This window comes from Mustela nigripes, chromosome 9, assembly GCF_022355385.1.
Source record: "Mustela nigripes isolate SB6536 chromosome 9, MUSNIG.SB6536, whole genome shotgun sequence".
In the NCBI taxonomy this organism is placed as follows: Eukaryota; Metazoa; Chordata; class Mammalia; order Carnivora; family Mustelidae; genus Mustela; species Mustela nigripes.
This window is the reverse complement of record NC_081565.1, coordinates 17,148,554-17,169,479: the sequence shown is the minus strand read 5'-3', so window position 1 is coordinate 17,169,479 and position 20,926 is coordinate 17,148,554. Positions and strand designations below refer to the sequence as shown.

The 20,926-nt window shown below is 50.1% G+C and overlaps 1 protein-coding gene across 3 annotated transcripts in view; it reads right to left on the bottom strand.

The window, feature by feature from the left end:
• The window catches only part of ASTN2 (astrotactin 2), an 858,139-nt gene that overhangs the window by 222,204 nt on the left and 615,009 nt on the right, over window positions 1-20,926 (bottom strand). For all 3 annotated transcript variants that reach the window (XM_059410933.1, XM_059410934.1, XM_059410936.1), the window contains 3 exons: window positions 18,511-18,635; window positions 14,565-14,669; window positions 11,156-11,335 (listed from right to left, as the gene is read on the bottom strand). In XM_059410933.1, the coding sequence (XP_059266916.1) occupies window positions 11,156-11,335; window positions 14,565-14,669; window positions 18,511-18,635 (410 nt within the window). The remainder of the gene's footprint in view (window positions 1-11,155; window positions 11,336-14,564; window positions 14,670-18,510; window positions 18,636-20,926) is intronic.

Genomic DNA, 20,926 nt, shown 5'->3' with positions numbered 1-20,926 from the left:
GTGAAACAGAGAAATACAGACCCCAAGGATCTCAAGGAGGAATGCTTGGGATCTAGGGCTTATGTGTCAGATAAAAACAACCAAGTGGATCAGTAGTCTAGTCAATCTCTAAGGCCTGGATCAAAGCCTGGATCCTGACCCAGAGCCAAGGGGTCGCCAGAAAACAAGGGTCTCAAGCCCACTGACCAACACCAGGCAGGCTGGAATCCTGCTGATCTGTCTGCCTCTTTTTTCACTCTTCCTGATCAACGACTTCTACCTGTTTTAGAAGGAAGAGAAATGCCTCTGAGACAGAACACTCTTTTTGGAGTGCCCACTGTGGTTAAGTAACAGCAAAATGTAAACGGTGAGAGGGCGGGAGCAAGGAAAGAAAGAAAGGAAACCAGCAAGTACCTCAACGGGCTGTATATGCCTTTGGGTTATATATATCCCCCTTCCCATCCAGCACCTCCTGATTCTCAGTTTCCCAGGCAGAAAGGCACCAGCTTTAGAGGGTCGCTGTGAGGAATAAATGAGATCATGCACCTGAAGTGCCCAGGGCGCCTGCTGGCACAGAGTGGTTCTCAGCATGTGGCACCTTTTCTTACAGGGATGGATCAGGGCATGGGGACCTTGGAGTCACACAGTCCTGGGATAGAATACTGCCTCTGCCTATTACCAGCCATGAGAGCTTAAGCTAGACCAGTTTTGTCCTTTGGAAGATAGACATGATACCCTGGACTTCATGGGGGTTCTTATGAAGCCCAAGATAAGATCATGTGATTAACTGGTCCATACTAAGAACGCCATACACATCAGACATTGGTGCCTGCTCCTCTACCATCCCCTTCCCCAACACACGCAGCCCTGCACATTCCTCGAGTGTATTCTGAACTCAGCATCCAGCTGTGCAAACAGGCAACCCCATGCCCCACTGCTGGGCTCCAGGCTGAGCTTTCTGATAAATCTGCTTTCTATTCCCACCCCCCAGGTTCAGGCAGGACTCAAATTCAAGTTGGCCAATCACTGAGTGAGAAATGGCCGTGACTTTAGGTTTATCTTAGGCTTCTGTATTCAGGACTGGAAAGAGCTACGCCATTATGCCTTTTGTTTCAGAAAACTGATGGTGATAATAATCGCCACTGACTAGATTGTGTCTCACAATAATAAATGATAATAATAATAGCTCGCACTTCCCGAGTATTTCTTGTATGCCAGGTGCAGCAGTAATCACTTTATAATCATTGTTTCAGTTCATTCTCATAACAATACTGTGAAGCAAGCATCACTATACCCATCTTAAAGACACACTGAGACTCAAAATCAACATGCCTTGTCCTGCGTCACATATCTGGCAAATGGGACAGATGACGCACACACATCTGATGTGCTGTTGGTATTTGGTGATGGGTACTCCTCTGATAAGGAGTGGGCAATGATGACTGATTTGTGTCGAGTTCCTACTATAACCCAACTAATCACATGATCACATCCCATCTTCACGACAACCTGAAAGGGTCAGATGCTCTTCTGACTATTCCCCGGGGACTTCTGAAACGGGCCCGATGATTTGACTTCTCTGGAGGCATTTGGAGACGCAGCCTCTCCCGTGCATGAGAGTACTCAGCTGGGGACAGAGGCAATGGCACTTTCTCTGACGACTTGAAGACTGAGGCACAGAGACATTCGAAGATGGAAAAAAGAGGCCAGTGACATCCCTCAAAAACACCTGATAACATCCAGGAACTACTGCTCCCAACAGGTCTGAGAGGACTCAGCATTCACCAGGCTTTTTCACACCTCCAGATTTGCGTCTTGTCCCCTGCAATCCACCTCCACCACCCGGGTGGTAAATACCCACACCCTCCAGGGCTCTGCCGAGATGTCTAGATGTCTTCTCCTCCGGGGAAATTCCCACCCACCCTACATGGTTAGGGACCAGTCTCCCAGCCTGGCTTCCTCCACTCCTAACCCTACACGCGCGCACACACACACACACACACACACACACACACACACACGCTTTCTTCTGTCATGGCCTTTATCAAAAGTTCGCTGGTTAGTCTTTCCCATTGGACTGTGAGCCTACTGAGACCAGGAAGTGGGTCTCATTCACCTTGACAGCCTCTGCCCCTAATCCAGACATACAGTAGGCGCTGGACACAGTAGCGTGGAAAGATGGAGTAATGGAAAGGGATGTAGGAAGGACAAGAGAGAGTGGCAAGGAAGGTGCCCTTGTGCAGTGGGCTCGGTGGGTGAGACTGCTCTGGGGGGGGGGGAGGTTCTGCCTGCTGCTGAGGTCCTGGGGAAGGCAAAAGCGCCCCTCTGTGCACCTGGGTTCCCTCCAGACCTTCTTCTCACTAAGGGGTTGAAGGCAGAGAAACGACAAAAGCCCCCATTCATCCCCAGGGAAATTCCACATTCTTAGTGCAAGACTGCTGAGAGAGAAGGGTCCCACCTGACTCCCTCAGTCCCTCTATCACTTTCCTGGGAATAGGACTGGGATAGGGGAACAAGAGTGTTTTTGGCTCCCGTCTGACGAGAATCAGAATAACTAGTTGACAACAGCATCAATCTCTTACGGTTCCCTAAGTGGAAGGACAAGAGGGGCAGCCTCTCATGCGTCAGGGAGTGATAGATCTATGTGTGCATGTGGACCCTAAAATAAGAAAACGTGCGGTCTGTCAACCAGTGATGCTCCCATCGTTGAGGATGTGGGAGGCTTGGGGAACCAGGGTCTTTGAAAATGCTCTGAGTTTTCAGGAGGGTAAAGACCAAAACCAAAATAAAACAAAACAAAAACGCTGCTAATGGTTATTAAATTTCCCCCTTCGCCACTGCAGGTTCTAAGCGATTGCATAAGCTGACCTCAACTTTCCCATCTGTTGAATGGGAACAGCCAGCCTGGCTGAGGATAGGAAACACCTTACCCAAGCGTTTCTTCCTCTCACAGCCACGATTGGTGTTGCTAAGTGACCACTGCATTCTTGTCACCAAGCCTGGTCCTGCCTGACCCAGAATTTCTTTCAGGGAGCACTTCAGGTGGCTACTACCTTGTAATCAAAACTAGCCCACAAAGAGAAGCTCACCCTGGCTCAAGGAGTACCAAGGTTCCTTCCAGCTCTGACGTTCTTGGGTTTGGCTCTACGTCATAATGCTGCCCCTAAGTTAAGAGGGAGAAGCGAGTGACACAGAGGGGTATTGGTGAGTAGAGTATCTCCTCTCCTGCCCACCCCGAGGGCCTATGCTCTGAGTCTGCTTCCTTCTGTTCTTTGGAGGGTGGATAAGAGAAACAGAACAGGAATGCAAACAGTGGCCTTGGGCCTGATAACAGCATCTAGAGAGTTCTCCGAGGCTGCAGTGGTAGGAACAAACACGGGTTCTCCTGATGAAAGCAGCCTGGGTTCAAATCCCTGTTGCCAAGCTCCCTGCTGGGAACTCCCTCAGGCCATCTCACCCTTCCAAGCCTCACTCCCCTCAAGCACAAAATGCAGATAACAATGCCTCCCTTCCAGGCTTGTTGTGCAAGGAGTAAATTGGATGAAAAAATGTACGGCTCTGCTCTGCGCGGAGCCCTGCGAAGGATTATTATTCTTGGTACGCACCAATAGGAAGACGACTGGGGTGTTCCGTTCCAGATGGACTCAATCTAAACCAGGGAACAAATGCTTTTTTTGGTAATTTCATCTGGTGGAAATGGCAGTCTCATGGGCCTATTTGTGTTTAATGAACCACATCCTGTATCGTCTTCTTGCAAGGTTCTGAGGAGAATTAAGTTAGTTCTCTCCTCTGGCGTGCTGCAGACAAGTGAGCGTCCAGCTCAGGTTTAACCTCCTCTGGCCTCCCCACTCTCCAAGGAAACACTACCTCAGAGCTAGATGCATCCTACTACACAGGGCTGCGTGGAAGCCATGAAGCCGGGGGAGGGAAAGAGCTCTGGGACCACCTCCCACCACCCGGCTGGGACCCTGGCCTAGAGGAATGTGGCCGGGCTCTGATCCCTGACTGCCGCCATAGTGAAGGGTTGTGTGAGGCTGAGTGTGACAGACAGACAGACAGCCTGGAGCAGACTGGCTGGGGACATGGCGGATCTGGAAGGGCACTGAGGCTATGGGGAAGATTTTGGAAATTAGCCTCAGAGCAATGGCAAAGGACCTGGGAGTTTTCATCCAAGAAGAAGCATGATGGTATTTCTGTTAATGGTTAATTGTCTTCATCAACTTGACTGGACCATGGGCTATTCAGAGATGTGGTCAAACACGACTCTGGAGGTGTCTGTGAGGGTGTCCGCGAGGGTGTTGTGGATGAGATCAGCAGCAGACTGAGTAAAGCAGAATGCCCTCCCTTATGTCACTGGGCCTCAGCCAATCAGGTAAAGGCCTGAATAGAATAGAAAGGCCGACCCCTCCCCCCACCCCAGGAGTAAGAAAGAATTCCTCCTGCTTGACTGTTGGAGCTAGAACAACATTCTCTTCTTGCCTTTGGGCTCAAACAGAAACATTGGTTCTTCTTGGGTCTCAAGCCTACTAGCTTTGGAATCGGAACGTACACCATCAGCTCTCCAGAATTTCCAGTTTGCTAAACAGATCTTGGCTTGAAACTTTTCAGCCTGCACAATCACATGAGCCAATTCCTCATAACAAATCTCTCTCTCTCTCTCATGTATGAATATTATATACAATAGAGACTTTTATCTACCCATCCATCCATCCATCCAACCATCCATCCTGTTGGTTCTGTCTCTCTGGAGAGCACCGACTGACCCGTGTCCTCGGGGCTGCTGTGTGGTTTGGACTGGGGAGACAAGAGTGCATGCCGAGGAATTGCAGTACTGGGTATTTACCCCAAAGATACAGATGTAGTGGAAAGAAGGGCCATCGGGACCCCAACGTTCATAGCAGCAATGGCCACGGTCACCAAACTGTGGAAAGAACCAAGATGCCCTTCAACGGATGAATGGATAAGGAAGATGTGGTCCATATACACTATGGAGTATTATGCCTCCATCAGAAAGGATGAATACCCAACTTTTGTAGCAACATGGACAGGACTGGAAGAGATTATGCTGAGTGAAATAAGTCAAGCAGAGAGAGTCAATTATCATATGGTTTCACTTATTTGTGGAGCATAACAAATAACATGGAGGACATGGGGAGATGGAGAGGAGAAGGGAGTTGAGGGAAATTGGAAGGGGAGGTGACCATGAGAGACTATGGACTCTGAAAAACAATCTGAGGGTCATGAAGGGGTGGGGGGTGAGAGGTTGTGGTACCAGGTGGTGGGTATTAGGGAGGGCACGGATTGCATGGAGCACTGGGTGTGGTGCAAAAACAATGAATACTGTTATGCTGAAAAGAAATAAGAAAAAAATAAATAAAAATAAAAATTTCAAAAAAAAAAAAAAAAAAAGAGTGGATGCCAAGAGTCCAGGTAGAATGCCAGCACTAGAGTCTAGGCAAGCCACGATGGCCGCTTGATCCAGGGCCCAGGAGAGGGATGGAAAGAAGTGGGCAAATTCAATCCCTCATTGGGAATGAAAATGGGTAAGATTTGGGAAATGGGGGGGGGGATGCGAGGGAGGGAGGATGTGAAGAAAGACTCCGGTGTCTGGTTCTGCCTACAAACAGATCATGGCCCATTTCACTCGAACGCTGGGAAACCACCAGGTTGTGTGGGGCAGAGTTTGGGTGGGCAAGGGAGCTGCCATAATGGCAAATATTGGGGGAAGGCTTCGAGGCAGAGGTGTAAAGTGGGAGTCGACAATGTAGGGACAGTGACAGAATCCCCACAAGAGAAGGGTCCAGGAAGAGGGGGCCCAGGCCAGGGTCGTCTGAAGTCCCACGGATGGAGGTGGGTAGAAGAGGGTGAGCCGGCAAAGCAGACAGAGAAGAAGCCAGCAGGAAGGCAGGGGACTCACAAGGAAGATCTGGGACAATGGCAGCGAACACAGTGCCTCAAGCAGGAAGCGGTCAGCTCGGTCAAACGCTAACAGAAGGTCAAGCAAATGGGAACTGAAAATTGCCCCCTGATGATTCAATCTACAGAGAAGTAAACCAGTAGCCAGGCAGTCCCAGTTCTGAGAACAACTGCTTTCATGTGGGGTTGCTGTCTTTGAAGCAAACTCCCTCAGGAAACTGAAAGCCCAGGAGAGTTCTCCAGCCCACATCAGCCCCTTGGCCACAACTGTCCTCAGAAAAGGAGGTGACATTTGACTATCTTTTCCTTCTCCGCCCCCCCCCCCAACTCCTGGGCTGCCTTTCAAGCAGTCAGAACTCCTTTAAAGAATAGTCTCGGAATGCTGAGCTGACAGTCAAACCTGCACTGTAATTCAAATGGAAATGTAGAAATTCATTCCCTCAGTCTTGGGAAATTATAATTGAGATAAAACATCTTTTAAAGGTGGCAACAGGCATTTATCTCTGAGGACATCTCTATAACATGGACTGCCCCAATCTTAACTCAAGAGCAGTGTAACCTTCACTAGAAAATATCATTTCACAGGGTCATGGAGTCTATAAACTAGGAAAAGTCATATTAATTACATATCTTTTCTCTTCTACACTTTCTTTGTTTCTCCTTTGTGTGTGTGTGTGTGTGTGTGTGTGCTTTTGTGTGTGTGTTCTGTTTTGCACTTATCTACTTCTCTGTGCTTTGTTTTGTATTTAAGATTTTATTTATTTATTTGACAGACAGAGATCACAGTAGGCAGAGAGGCAGGCAGAGAGAGGGAGAGGGAAGCAGAGCAGAGAGCCTGACGCGTGGCTGGATTCCAGGACCCTGGGATCATGACCTGAGCTGAAGGCAGAGGCTTTAACCCATTGAGCCACCCAGGAGCCCTGACTTCTCTGTGTTTTCATGACCCCTCCTTGCCTCCCTCAGTTGGTCTCTCTCTCTCTCTCTCATACACACACACACACACACCCCTGGAAAGGAAACACAGTTACCACAGCAGATGTGGCAGCTGTGGTGGGAAGGAATGCATTGGATCAAGATAATAACTCTAGCTCAGTGCTAAAGGAGTTCACTGATGGGCTGTGCTGGAGCCTATATTTTGTATGGGAAGAAAGTGATCTAGAGAGTGATCAGTTTGCCCAAGATCCCACAGCTGGTAAGAGGCAGAGCTGGGATTTGAACCTGAGTCCATCTGACTGCAAAACCTCCACTTTACTTCCAAATGACAAAGTCTTTATCCAAGCTAGCTACAGGCTGGGTAACTTCTTATGTCATAATTAAGATAAAAAGACATGCATCAAGGTCACAGCTGGGCAGTGTATGTGACTATCAAGCCAAGAGTAAACTGGGAGAAAGGTAGCTTTTTTAAAATACACACCTATCAGGAACACAGCAGCGTGCAGTGAAAGTATTAAGCTGAAAGTATTCAGCTGCCAGAGACTGAAAACTTCACATGGTGCTTGGGGCACGGCCTGGGAGCAGAGGCGAGGGCTAGAGGGGACTCACAGGCTAAAGCAGCTTCCACGCTAAGCACTGCTGTGCCTGGAGAGCCCAGGGATGACTTTGGCTACTTCTAAGGTCTTCCTGGCTTCTGCAGGCACCGTCCAACTGATCTGTTCAGTGCTCTGGTCCCCTCCAAACTGGCGAAATCCTGAGATGATCCACTCGGTGGTGGCAGACCCCACCTCCCTGCCTAGATCTTTCCAGTCCTGCTTGGCATGCCCAGCTCCCCCCTAAAATTAACGTCACAAGGTGGGTCTGCTCTTTCGGCTTCTGCCCTGCCCTGCTGCAAGGAAAATGATACACAGCCTCTCCCCGCCACTATCTGCGTCACAGCAGCCACTGCCAACGGATCCTAACGTTCTTGGCCAGTGGGCTCCATGATCTCCACACAGTGGCCTAGATAAGCCATTCCCTAACTGATCAGAATTAGTTGAACATGAAATAATAGATATGGGCCATCACCTGGCAGTGACTGGGTTCTTTACCATGAGCCTACCCCGCCCCTCTTTCCAGCTGTCTACCAGTGGGTTAAAAAAAAAAAAAAAAAGGTGAAACACTGTAAGTCTAGAACAGACTGGGGAGCGAACAACACGGGGACAGCGTCCACATCTCGTCTCCCGCAGTGCCCCAGCACCAGGCACAAGGTCTGCCCAGAAGCAGTACTGAAGAAATATTAATGAATTAAAGAATGAATGAAAGATAAATGGAACTTTCTTTCTCTTTCTTTCTTTCTTTCTTTCTTTCTCTTTTTTTTCTCCTGTGGAACACACACTGAGAAACACTTAGGGGAATAATAGTCTAATCGTCAAATAAACCTCTCATGGGAATATTTTAATCAGGCACATTCAGTCCTGAACCCCTGGGCTTTCCAACGATTTCTAGTGACTGCCCCGGATCACAGCAGGAGCAAGAGCCCCATCTTTAATAAACCTGGAAAGCCTGGGACATTTGTTTCTAATTTCTGTGGACACCAGATCTCGGGGGCAGGGAACACTGTGCTCAGGTTGGAATTCAAACACCATCCCTTTCACCCATACACTGTGACCCCAACGAGCTCCTCTTCTTCTCTAAGCTTCAGGTTTCCCAGGCGAAGATGAGGGGTAAGTGGGATTCTTGCCTTCTTTGCCTCAAGGGGTACATGGGAGAACCCACAGGACTACACTGTAATGTGCTGTGACTCACGCCCTATTGGGCCTCTTTTCCCGGAACTTCCTTCCAGCTTTGGTCCTTCCAATCAAGGACACGCCACCACCTGGAGCTAAACATAGATTTCAAAGACTCCAGGAAGCCCTCCCCACTCCACTCTCCGGGTTGAAAGAATATTTATCCTTTTCTAGTGACCCAGGTGCGTCTCCGAGAGATTAAGGAGCCCTGCCAGGACTAGACTCCTCAGCTGCGACCGATGAGTCTTGCTTTATTCTAAGATATCATTTTGCATGTGCTGACTACATGCCAGACACTTTACCTGTATTATCTCATTTCGTTCTCCCAAAAAGCCACGCCAGGGAATTCCTATCCCCCATTTAACGCACGAGGACACAGAAACTTAGAAGTTCCTGCCTGAGGTTAGCCAGCAGGGAGGGAAGGGTAGACAGGGAGACTAGAACCCTTGTCTGTCCCACTCATAGCACCTCTTCCCGCAGCTCTGCCCCCCCCCCCCCCCCAGTGCCCTGCTTCCAAACCCAGACCCACCCTGACCCACTTCCCAGGAGGCCCTCGTGTAGCCCGTGTCCATGACACAGCAGATGGCTGTGGAGAGAAAGGTCACCCACTACCTCTGAGTTCAGAGTTCCTCCCTCCCCGGGAACATTCCCGGGCTTCTCAGCCTCCCCCTCGCAAACATCACTCCCACGTTTAAAAAAAATACAACCGCAGTGCTTCATGGGTCATCTAGGTCACAGCAGGTGGTGAGAGTGAGAAGTGTTAAGGTGGCCTCCGCGGACCCCTGGGATCTTCTTGGGAGCAAGCATATGACAGAAGCAAGAAACGTGCCTCCAGACAAGCTGCCCAGAGAGGAAAGCTACTGTGCCAAGTTTCCCCAGCAAGTCTGTGGCAACCCGGGGGGCTCTGGCGTCTTGAAGGGGCCCCAGCTGCTCTGTGGGCTTTGCTTCTGTCCCAGCCCGTCTGACTTGCTACAGAGTCCATGCATCCCCTGCTTAAGGAGTGGGGCTTTCTGGAGGGAAACAGGCCAAGGTCTGGAAGCAGTTGAGGACAGAGATGACGTGGTATTTAGCATGACAGTGGTGTCCCTGGCCCCAAGTGTGGGCCGAGGCGGGTTAGTTCAGTGGCCACAGTGAGCGAAGGTTTTTATAAACATAACCTAATTGTATTACTTCAAAGTCCTGAAGCTTATTGCCCTGCTTAATGTTGTGTCACGTTATTTATAGGGTAGGACAACGAGACTTCTATTGATTTAATGCACTTCCTTAAAGACCGTCATTGTCGCAGCCATAAAAAACAGAGCTCTTCCCAGACAACTCAATTATGTCCCCCGCGTCTATAAACCACCCCGTGCCCCACACAGTTGCACACGGGAGGCAGGGAGGGGTGAGACCACGGTGGGGGCTGCAAGCCCCGGGGGCAAGAAGGAAAGCTTCTGGAGACGGCAAAGGCAGGAGCACTGGGGCCGGCATGAAAAGCCCTGGAGGGGAGCGTGGAGCCGCACCCCACTTTGTCTTCGACCCCCCACCACAGTGGAGCTCAGTGACACTCAGCAAGCTTCCTCCTCCCTCTGGGCCTTCATTTTCCCAACTGCAAACTTGGGGTGCTAAGTCCAGGGAGACTCATAAGGTCTCTTGTGGCTCCCACAGTCTGTGGTTTAAGTTGATTTGGTTCCTTAGATCGGGGGAGGGGGGCTGGGCCACGTGAAGAAGGTGGGGAGCACATTTTTAACACTGCTCCTCACCCTCACCGTCCATCGAGAGCTCTCCTTTCTCAATTGATGGATAACAAGAACAGTAACAGTAACAGGAAGCCATGCGCACCCTGCTACTTACTAGCTGTGTATCTACGGGCACTCGGTTTGGTGTGGCTGAGACTCACCTTCTCCCCTGTGAATACACCGGCCTGTTAAAATACACAATGCAGGGATGGAATATTTCTGTCTTTCTCAAAATGCTGTGATAGTTAACTGCTTCCCTTCCGTGTGGAAGGTGGACAGGAATGGTTACTTAAGCACCCATTTCCCAGAAGGGAAAAACTGAGGTGGGAAGGGAATGACGCTCCCACAGTGAATGGCGGGGACTGGTCTTCCCCATCGAGCCCGAGGAATGCCAGTTCTGATACAAGCTGAGGCTCCCAGGGATCTGGTGACCCTCCCTGAGGACAGAAGCTTCTCCATGGGAGAGACAGGAAACTGTCCCCTCAGACCCAAAGTGAGCCCTACCAGAAGGGCCAGAGCTCCTCTTGGGCTCTTCCCAGAAGCCTGGAGAGAAGGAGGTGTCAAGGAGACGCCACTCCCATTCTTCCAACTCTTCCCCCATGGTGGTTTCAGAGGAGAGAGCTGGAAACAAGGAACCTGCCGTACCAGGCAGGAGTGTTGGAGTCCAGCCCACCACCTTAGGGTCTCAGAAAATGCCTGAACTGAAAGAATCCTGAGATAACATCACACAGCCCCTCGTCCTGTCTGTGGGGAAACTGAAGCCCAGAGAGGGGCAGGGAGTGCCGAAGGCCACACAGCTTCGGCATGGCCGAGTCAGGATCTAGCTTGTCGGAGCCTTACCTTTCTGGTACTGGAGCCACAGCTGTTGCTGGACCTTCTTGCTGGGGAAGTGGATGATGCAGGTGAGCTCGGAGCCGTAGAGGGCCTCTGCGATGTAGTGGGAGCCGTAGTGCTGGATGAAAGACAGCAGCTCCTCCCGACTGCTCTCCCTGGTCAGGATCTTGAGGACGTTGGTGAAGCCTGCACGGAGGAGGGGGACGTGGAGGTGGTCAGATCTGGGAGGGCGGTGGCTGGCGAATTATAAGAGGCCAGGGGCTCTCTCCAGCCTGGAGCTGGTGTCATCCCACAATCAGCCTGGTGACTGGCACCTGAAGGGGCACAGCAACCTCCCCTCGCTTGCAAAGCAGAGGTTGTTCTCTCTGGTAGATGCACAAGACACTACAACCGAGAGGGAACCAACAGCAGAGGAAGGCCTCAAGCTTGGCAACCGAGGCCACGGGACCTGAAAGTAGCCATCAGGAAATTAAAGCTGACGTCTGTCCCTAGCAACTAATGGGCACCGAGCACATCGCCTGCGGTTTCCCCCATTGGTTCCAATTTAGCCTCAGCCCCAGTGCTGCAACCCCCACTGTGGATGAGCAAGTCCAAGCTCAGACTCCGGATGGTTTCCTTGGTCCCCCGGCTCACTCTACAATCAGTCTACAAGCTCAGTCTACAATCCCCTTCTGTTCTCACTCCAAAATAAATGCATTTTTCACAGCACCCAATCACCCAGAGTGTGAACTGCCTACAGCAGGAGCCCCGGGGCTTCCCTGACCCGGGATCAGCAGATACTCCAACATCCTGGGATCGGATCCCTGGCTTGGCTTCCGAGAACACTACTTCCCTTTCTGCCTCTGCCTCCCTGGAACAGTGGTATGTTCTGGCTCCTGACTTTGTCAAGGGCCTCCCTGCTGCTGCATTTTCCTTAGTCCTGTGCCAAGAAGACTTAGGTCATCAGGGCCTAGCACGGGACCTGCAAAGCTATCACTGTATAACCACAGCTCCCCACCGCACTCCTTCCTCCAACAGGTAGGTTACCAAGCTGTTCTTCCAAGAGCCTTAAGACCTGCCTGAGCTCCTTCCTGCTACCAACAACCAGCCTACCAGTGACCTTACCTGATGTTCCAGGCCTCCAAGGGCATCTCCAGTGAGCCTCCTTCATCAGGCTTTATATCCAGCCAAACCAGCTTTTTTAGGTCTCCTAGATATGACCTGAGGTTTCCACCTCCCTTTCCTCATTCACAGTCCCCAACCTGCAGCCTGCACACACATACACACCCCCGTTCACCGGAAATGGCCTCCCCAACTCTTCGCTAAGTCACTCCTATGCTCTAAGGCTCCAGAAAGCCATCCTCACCTTCCCAAGAAGCTGTTTGCACAATCCTGGCCAGGGGCACCTATGCTTTGCACCTTCAGTGGACACTACCTTGGAAGCAAAAGCTCTATTCCGCTTGTCTTTGACTGTGCACCTGCACCCTTCCCCACCTCCCGCTCTAACCAGGTACAAGAGCACAGTTCCCAGGACACAGAGGAAACACCAACCACCACTATCACCTGAGCAGTGGATTCTGTGTCACATCAAAGTAAACTGTAGGAGAGCAAGCACGCTCTCCTTCAACATTAAACATAAACTCCAATTTGCCAACATTTGATTTATAAGGGGTTTCTCAAGAGCATCATCATTGATTAATTAAAGCTGATCCACCTTTGTAATTCTAATGGATATATCGCAATCTGATTTGCAAGTGAGGTGCGAGGGTGTGGGTGGTGGGCAAAACAGAAACATGCCTCAAAGCATGGGTGTTTGATTAAGACAGCCCCTCTCCACCAATCCGTTAATATGCGCAACCGGGTAATTAACACAGCAGTGTTAATGATGAGACTGTTTCTCTTAACTAGTAAAGGACAACACCATGGAGATGACCTGGGACTCTTTCCCCAGGCAGATAAAACTGCAATCGAATCTCTGCTCTCTGGGCACCTGCGTGGCCCAGTTGGTTAAGCGACTGCCTTTGGCTTAGGTCATGATCCTGGAGTCCCGGAATCGAGTCCCGCATCGGGCTCCCAGCATGGGAGGGAGTCTGCTTCTCCCTCTGACCCTCCCCCTTCTCATGCTCTCTCTTTCTTTCTCTCTCTCTCTCAAATAAATAAAATCTTTAAAAAAAATATATCTGCTCTCCTCCTGTTTGACCACTTACTAGCTGTGTGACCTTGGGGAAGTTACTTAACCTCTCTGACCTTGTTTCCTTATCTGAAAAAAGTATGGGATAAACGATGTCTTCCTTGTAGGACCGATGGACATCCTAAGATATGAAACATTATAAAGTGCTTGGCCAATGTCTGCAGTAATTACTATTGGCACTTCTTATATGGGAGAGTCCTCTGATTCTTGGGCTAAGAGAGTTTCATGTTGCTCATGAACCAAATGATACTGAAAAAGAGAAGATAATTAATGTGCTTACAAATACAGAGGAATCCCCTGGACAAGAATCCAGTGGCAGGGTTATGAGGAAGAACCAGGGTAAAACACCCCATCTTTCCAGATTCCTTCACTCATTCCGAATTTTTCAGTTTTCATTTTTTTTTATTCCTTTATCAAACAAGACTACCTACCCTGCGTTGATTCTCTGTAACAGAGGCAACAGGAATACAGGCTACAGGGATATGGAAATGACCCACGGTTCTTGGGTCAGTGGGGGAACATATAGGGCTCAGATGTGAATCAAGCCCCCTGGTGCATTCATACAGGTGGTTGCTTGCACAGACTTCCTTGAGTTATTCTGGGGAGAGTAGAGAATGCAGCACGGGTCTCTCAGTATTACAGGACTACCCCAGCATTCTCTGGGCAAGGAGATCCAGGCAGAGGGAAGAGCATGTGCAAAGTCACAGAAGCATAAAAAAAAATGTCCCATTCTGAGAATTACAAATTGTGCTCATCAGCTGACACACAGGATGTAGGCAGGTGGAGTGGGGGCCGTGTGTGTGTCTGTGTCTTGGAGGGGCGTGTGTTACTGCTGTCTAGGAGATGGGTAGGAAAGAAAACATCCAGAAGAGACCAGGAGAACTTACAATCCATAGCCTGAAATATATAGAACATAAATGTGACTTAGATTGTCATTTACCCCCTCTCCCATTCACTCTTCCCTGCACTGCTATGGTACCCCTTCCTCCAGGAAGCCCCTCTTGACTCCTCAGGGCAGCTCCCCGCTCTGGGGTTCCACTGTCCCACTATTGCGTAGAACCTACCCCAGTATGAGGATGTCCCTCTCTGCTTGTCCACCCACCCTCCCCATGAGCTCCTTCATGGCAGAGAAGGCTGGGCCTCATTCCCTCAGCATCCCAGCTCAGGGCCTGGCACAGCACAAGTCCTTGGGAACAAGTGCTGGGTTAGCGCCAGCCCCCTGCCTGCCCGGGAGGTGGTCCTCACCTGCGGACAGGGTGATGGTGTTGAGCTTCACACGGTAAAGGTTGCTTCGGACCCGCCACTGCTGCACCATAGGGTAACCCATGGCCTCGTCATACCTGACGTCTCCTGCAGGGCAGAAAGAGAAGGTCACGGGAGGCCAGCATTTACAGAACACTCACCAAAACTGGGCTCTGCAGAATGGCCACTGCTTCTAAACAGGCAGGTGCTCAGCCTTTGCGTGCAGGCTCTCACTGGAACCAACACCTTTACCTGGACCTGCCTCCAGGCTTCTTCCCAGCCTCTGATCTCAGCCCCCATCCTGCTTTTTCTCTTCCCAACAGCTTGCTAAAGCAAGCCAAGTAGATTTAGGATTCCGCTTACCCCTGCAGGCAACTGGCCATGGGTCATTAGACGGCTCTGTGCCTCAGTTTCCCCTTCGGATACTATGGCTACCTATGCTGACGTTACTTCACAGGTGCATTGTGAGACTCGAATAAGGCCACAGAAGTGGAAGTCTTGCAGCATGCAGAATGGGGGTCAGCAAACCACAGCCCATCCTCCACGTACCGCCTCTCGATGACAGCAGACATGAGCGGCTGTGCGCAGAGCCCAGTGCATTTAGGATCTGGTCCTTTGTGTTTGCTGACCCCTGTGTGGACCACTGTTTCCTAACACGGAAACATGGGATGCACATAGAGATCTCCTGAGATGCATGTGCTCATATAGAAAAGCTCACATTTCAAGTAAGACCGAGTTAAAGTGAAACAAGATCTTAAAAAATCTGTATAATTTCTAAGCACCTTATCTAGATTATTATGCATTCTAAAGCTCTATGAAGGTAGTGGCGTGGAGCGTTTTGCAAACTTTTTCAACTGAGGAATCCCGTTTTTCCAGAGGGTTCACTGGAATGCATGTTCCATGGAAAGTATTTTGGGAAACACAGGTATAGACAAAGAATAAACAAAAACAAAACAACACAATGTTAGCAAGCAGTTAACTCTGGGTGGTGGGGGTATCAACGATTCTTGTTTTCTAAATTTTCTGCTCTAAGCATTGAAAACTCTCTTTGTTTACAATCAGGAAGAAATACATGAAAAGGAAATGCTAGACACATCAGCAGTTAATATTGTTGTTTTGTATCCTCTGCAAATGGCAGGCACATTTTCTGTCCTTTTCTCTTGTCCCCTGGTGAGGAGGCACTTAAAGAGATATTTGATACCAAGATGAAAATGAGAATCTCATTGTAACAAATGATTTCTTCCTGGACATTACTGCAGTATTAAAGTTGTCCATTACTGTCAACTTTTTTTTTATTTTTTTTTCCCTCCTCAGCCTTTTCAGGAATAACGTAATTTTTTTTTAGAAGCTTTCATTTTAAAGTAAAATATTCATGATCTCCAAATATATATCTATTGGAGCAAGGTTGTTTTGTTATAAATATGTCTTCTCTGTTTATCTGCTCTGCTTGTCTCATCCTTTCCCTAGAAAGGCTGGGAAGGGTCGGGGAGGAAGGACAGGCCATGTTTTGAGTCAGGGAGGAGAAGCCAGATTGCACAGGATGGCCAAATGCTCGTGGCCCAGCAGCCTCTGCCCCAGCCTTTGTGCTAGTCCTGATGCACGGCAGGCTTGGTGTGGGTATTGGTAACTGGGACCCACCCTCAGAGAGGGCAGCAGAACAGTCTGATGGAGGCTATAGGTACCATTCATTCACTGGGGTATGATGTACAAATGAAAAAAACCAGGCTACCCCTTTTGATTACCAAGACATGTATAAAGCCATCATCTCTGCCCCTCACCCCCCAGAACTGGTTGTCACTCCACCCTTCACTTCTCTCCATCCCTGGTCCTTCCTGGATTCCAGCCTGGACTATAAGTTCCTCCAGTGGAATGCAAGCTTCCTGAGGTTGAGGCCATGGTCTTTATTATTCTCACTCCTGCAGAGCCTGGAATAGAGCCTGGTACATAGTAACAGGCTCCGAACAAATGCCGATTTGCTGGCTCACCTACTTACCTGCATCCTCGTCCCCATTCTAGGCCCATCCCTAGCGCTTACTCATCCTTGACCCCCACCTTACCTGACCCTATCCTAGATTTCCGCCCAAGATGAGAGATAAAATGAGGGAGGTATTTTTCCTGGTAATTATTATTATTTTTTTAATTCTAGAAATCCAACAGTGTCTTTATTAGGATGCCTCCGAAGATCCTTAAACCAAAACAAATAATCCTAACAATTTGTACTACTAACACAGAACCACAATGCACTGAGCATTCTATACCCGCAGTCTCCAGTAGTCGCCTACTGTTGACAAAGAACTGAAACCCCTTATTTCAGAAGAAAAAATGGAAGCTCAGAGGAGAAAGAGCTCAAGGACACACAAAGATTGGTGACAAATCCAGGGTCCTTCCCATTGGAGCACAGCACCTCCCCATGGACCATGGTGTTATCTGCTTTAAGGGGTGAGCTCCCTGTGACTGGGTGTATCCAAGAAGAACCATTACTCAGTAGGGCTATTATGGACCTGATTTCTCCATTGCTAAGGAGGATTAGAGTAGACACCCTTTATAGTCCCTGTCAGCTCTGAAATTCTGTGATTTATGAAAATTAAGGAAGGCACAGCAGGTTTTGGCAGATTTTACAAAGCATTTTTATTTCTGTGATTTCATTTGATCTACATCTGGGCCCTTTTTGAAGGAGGACACTTCAAGAAGGAGATGGAGGGTCATGGATACGGCATCAGCTTTGGGGTCAAGACCCAGCGGGCTTAAATCCTGACTCAATGACAGACTAGTCATGTGAACTTGGACTAACTGAATGATTTCTTTAATCTGTTTCAAGGGGGACAATAACCCTCACAGGGTTACATGGATTCAGACACGCAGGGTGCGTGGCTCCTAGGAGACGTGGGTCCTTCTGCCCTGTCTGTGCCTCTTTACAGGGAAGGCTCATGGAGCTTCCAAGGGCTAGCAAGCAGCAGAAGGGCTTTCCCTGGGGGTCAATTTCCCTCTCGGTGAGACCTCCATCATTCGCCAGGGGGGCCATTCTCCCTGGGCCATGGTTGAGATACCCAAGTACGGTATCACCAAAGCAGAGCCACGGCCCTCACATCTTAGGAAAATCCCTCCACATAGGACAGAAGAGGAACTGGGAGAAGATAAGGGGGAACAGAAGGGCATCCTGGGTGGGACAGAAGACAGGGAGCCCCAGGAGAGCCTGCAGAAGAGAGCTTCCCTGGGAGGGGGCGGGCAAGGAGCGAGGAGTAGGGGTGGGGAGCTGCAGAGCCAATGGAAAAGGCAGAAGACCTGGAGCCGTGGCACCTGGTTCTCGTCCTGGGCGGCTGCAGGGTCTTGCGCCACTCCTGTCCCCTCTCTGAGTCTAGATTCCTCGTCTCTAAAATGGGGAAAACGATACCCACCCCCCAAGACGGCTCAGCGCCCATATTCAAAATCAAGCTGTGTAACAAACCCTTTCAAGTAAGACAGGCTCCTGGTGGAGGGGTCCAGTGATTTTGCTTTAGAACGATATAAAAATAAACCTAGTGAAATAAGCCAGACATAGAAAGACAAATAACGTGTGATTGTACTTTTACGTAGAATCAAGAGGTCGGACTCATAAGAGCAGAGAGTAGAAAGGCTGGGGACGTGGGGAGGTGCGGGTCCGAAGGTCCAGTGATGTGGGATGCAGAAGTTCTGTGGGGCTGAGGCACAGCACAGTGACTACAGTCAAAATCCCAGAAATCTGCTGAAAGTCAATCTGGCCCAGCTCCGATTGTGGAATCTCAGAGAAGCCCCCCAGCTCTGCACAGCCCATACCAGGAGGCCCACCCCTGGCCAATAGCAGGTCCCTTCGTCCTTCTGTCCCTCAGGAAGGAGGAGGCCTGGACAGGCCGGTCTGGGATGTGCAGAGGCACCTGGAGAGGCCAGGGGTGCCGTGAGAGAGGCTGGGGGACGTCCAGCAGGTGTGTCTTACCAGTGAGCAGCTGGAGGTCCGGGAGGGGCTCGGAGAGGACGCCCCGACACTGCTCCTCCACCGGCAGCGGGATCACCAGCAGCCCATCGGCCAGCTGAGGGAAGTCCTTGATGAAGTTGTTCTCCCTGTGGAGAGGAGCACAGAGACTGCCAAATGAGGGCGTGGAGGCCGCTGGGGGCTGCAGGGTAGGAGAGCAGTGAGCTGGCAGCAGCATGGAGAGGCTCAGGAGAGGGCGCGCATCCTTGCTGCCGTGCATCTGCTCCACGGGTCCCGCCTCAGAGAACAGAATGCTAACGATAGGCTCTAGAATCTGGCAGGCTAGGGCTCGGAGTCCTGGCCCGCCGTGTCCTGGCTGTGCAGTCCAGAGGAAACTCCCGCTCCTTAGAACCTTGATCTCCTTGCTATAAAGTGAGATCTCAGGGTAGTTGTAAACACTTAATGGGATAAAGCTTCCAATTGCTTAAGACACAGTCTGATGCTCTACAGACTGCGTATTTGGCTGCTAAGCATCCCCTTGCATAAGCAGTGACAACGGTGAGGGAACCGAGCAGAGCATGGAGTGCGTGCAGAGCAAGGGGCAGGAAGGCTTGAAAGAACAAGTGGGTGTTCAAGTGGAAAGGTCCTAAGGGATCTTTTGGCTCAGACTCCTCTTTTACAGATAGGGAAACTGATGCCTAGAGAAGAGGAATGGCCTGCTCCCAGAACCTCTCCCCCATCCCAGGCTAGTGCTCTTTCTCCTGCTCTCATCCTTCCTTATAATGCCATCCCAAGAAGCTCTGTTTCCAAGACAGTCCTTGGGGTGACCTCACGGAACTGAACCCTGAACAGAGGTAGTCTTTAGGGCAGGCGGGGGAGTAATGAGGCATCATATGGAGGCAGGCTTCAATCTTTTACACAACAGACCCGCCTCCAAATAGAACAGCCTGCCAGGAGAGGTGGTGAGCGTCCCGTTCCTGAAAGAGTGCAAGGAGGGAAACGGACAGCTTCGTGGTATGCAGGTATTGGAGGCATTTCCGTGTTAACATCTGACTTTTGAGGTCCCTTCATATTCAGGGACCCTCAGATTTTGAGGCAGTAATTACAGTCTGGAGAGGAAGAGGAGGGGGAGGAAGAAAAAGAAAGGGAGGAAGAGATTTGTCACTTCATCGTACCCCTTGGAATGGGCAACCTTGAAATGAAAATCAGAAAGAGGAAAACAAAAACAGGGGATGCCAAAACAATGCCTTTGGAGCCTGGATCTCGGGTCCAACAGAAGCAGCTGTGCAGACGTCATGGGGCCCGGAGCATTTCCTGGCTGTACTCCATGTCCCCACGGTGCGCACCTCCCCCAGGTACCCGTGAAGTGTCCCATGGATTCATTCATTTAGTGAACAGTCAGCCCCCCACATCTTGACCTCTGAGCACCTTGGAGTCCGGGGGAAGAGCCATTATCCCCATCTTCACCATCACCATCATCTCTTACAAAGTTCCGGATCCTCACCATTTACTGGGTCTGGCTAAGCACTTTGCATACACTGTATCATTCAATCTTTACAGCAAGAGAGCTGTAGATTATATCCTTTTTGCAGATGATAAAACATGTGGTACAGGATTAAGAGGAGGTGAATATTGGGATGTGTGCTGATTGCCCACTCGGTAACGTAGGCAGCTGGGCTGGGGAGTGCTGGGCAGGCGTGTGCATGACTGTGAGTTTCTGGGCCCACACGGGGGACACTGAGGCATGCTATCTCATGTGCCTGTGTGGGAGGACCACTGTCTGTCTGGCAAGCTGTACGTGCTTATGCCTATGTGTGTGTGCCTGTGATCACGGCTTCTTCTAGGTGTCTGTGCTTAGTATATGATCTGTTTGCAAGCCTGGGTGCGTGGAACAGCAATGTGAACAGAAAGAGAGAGCCTTCTGGAAAAGGGGAGTGCCCTTAAAGGACCATGTAACACTCGCCAGGGTTTGAGGGCGAGTTTCCTCCTATTTCCCTTCTGAGGTTGGCCTGTGAGGATACAGATCCTCCCACAAGGATATGGCCCAGGAGAGGGTGTCTCTCTGCTCTCATCAGCTAAATACATGTTCTGTGTGGAGCCCTGAGCTGGATATAGGGATTCAGAGAGATTGGATTCTTCCCTGGTCCTCTAAATCTTCTCAGCGAGACAACAATGGAGCCACGCATAACAGCCAGTGGGACCCGGCTATCAGAAATACCGAGGGCTGGATGCTTCTGGGACCCTTCCCCATGAGACCCATGAATTGTTTCATGGGCAGGTGAGGTCAGGCATGAGAAGATGCCAGCGTCTGTGAAGACTGGGCCCCAGTTCTGCCCACAGCACCCCCCAGCTGTACAGCCTGGAGTAGACCACTCAAACCTCAATTTTCTCATAGGTAAGATGAGGATCATAAAAGCTGTTCAGTCCGCCTTAATGAAAT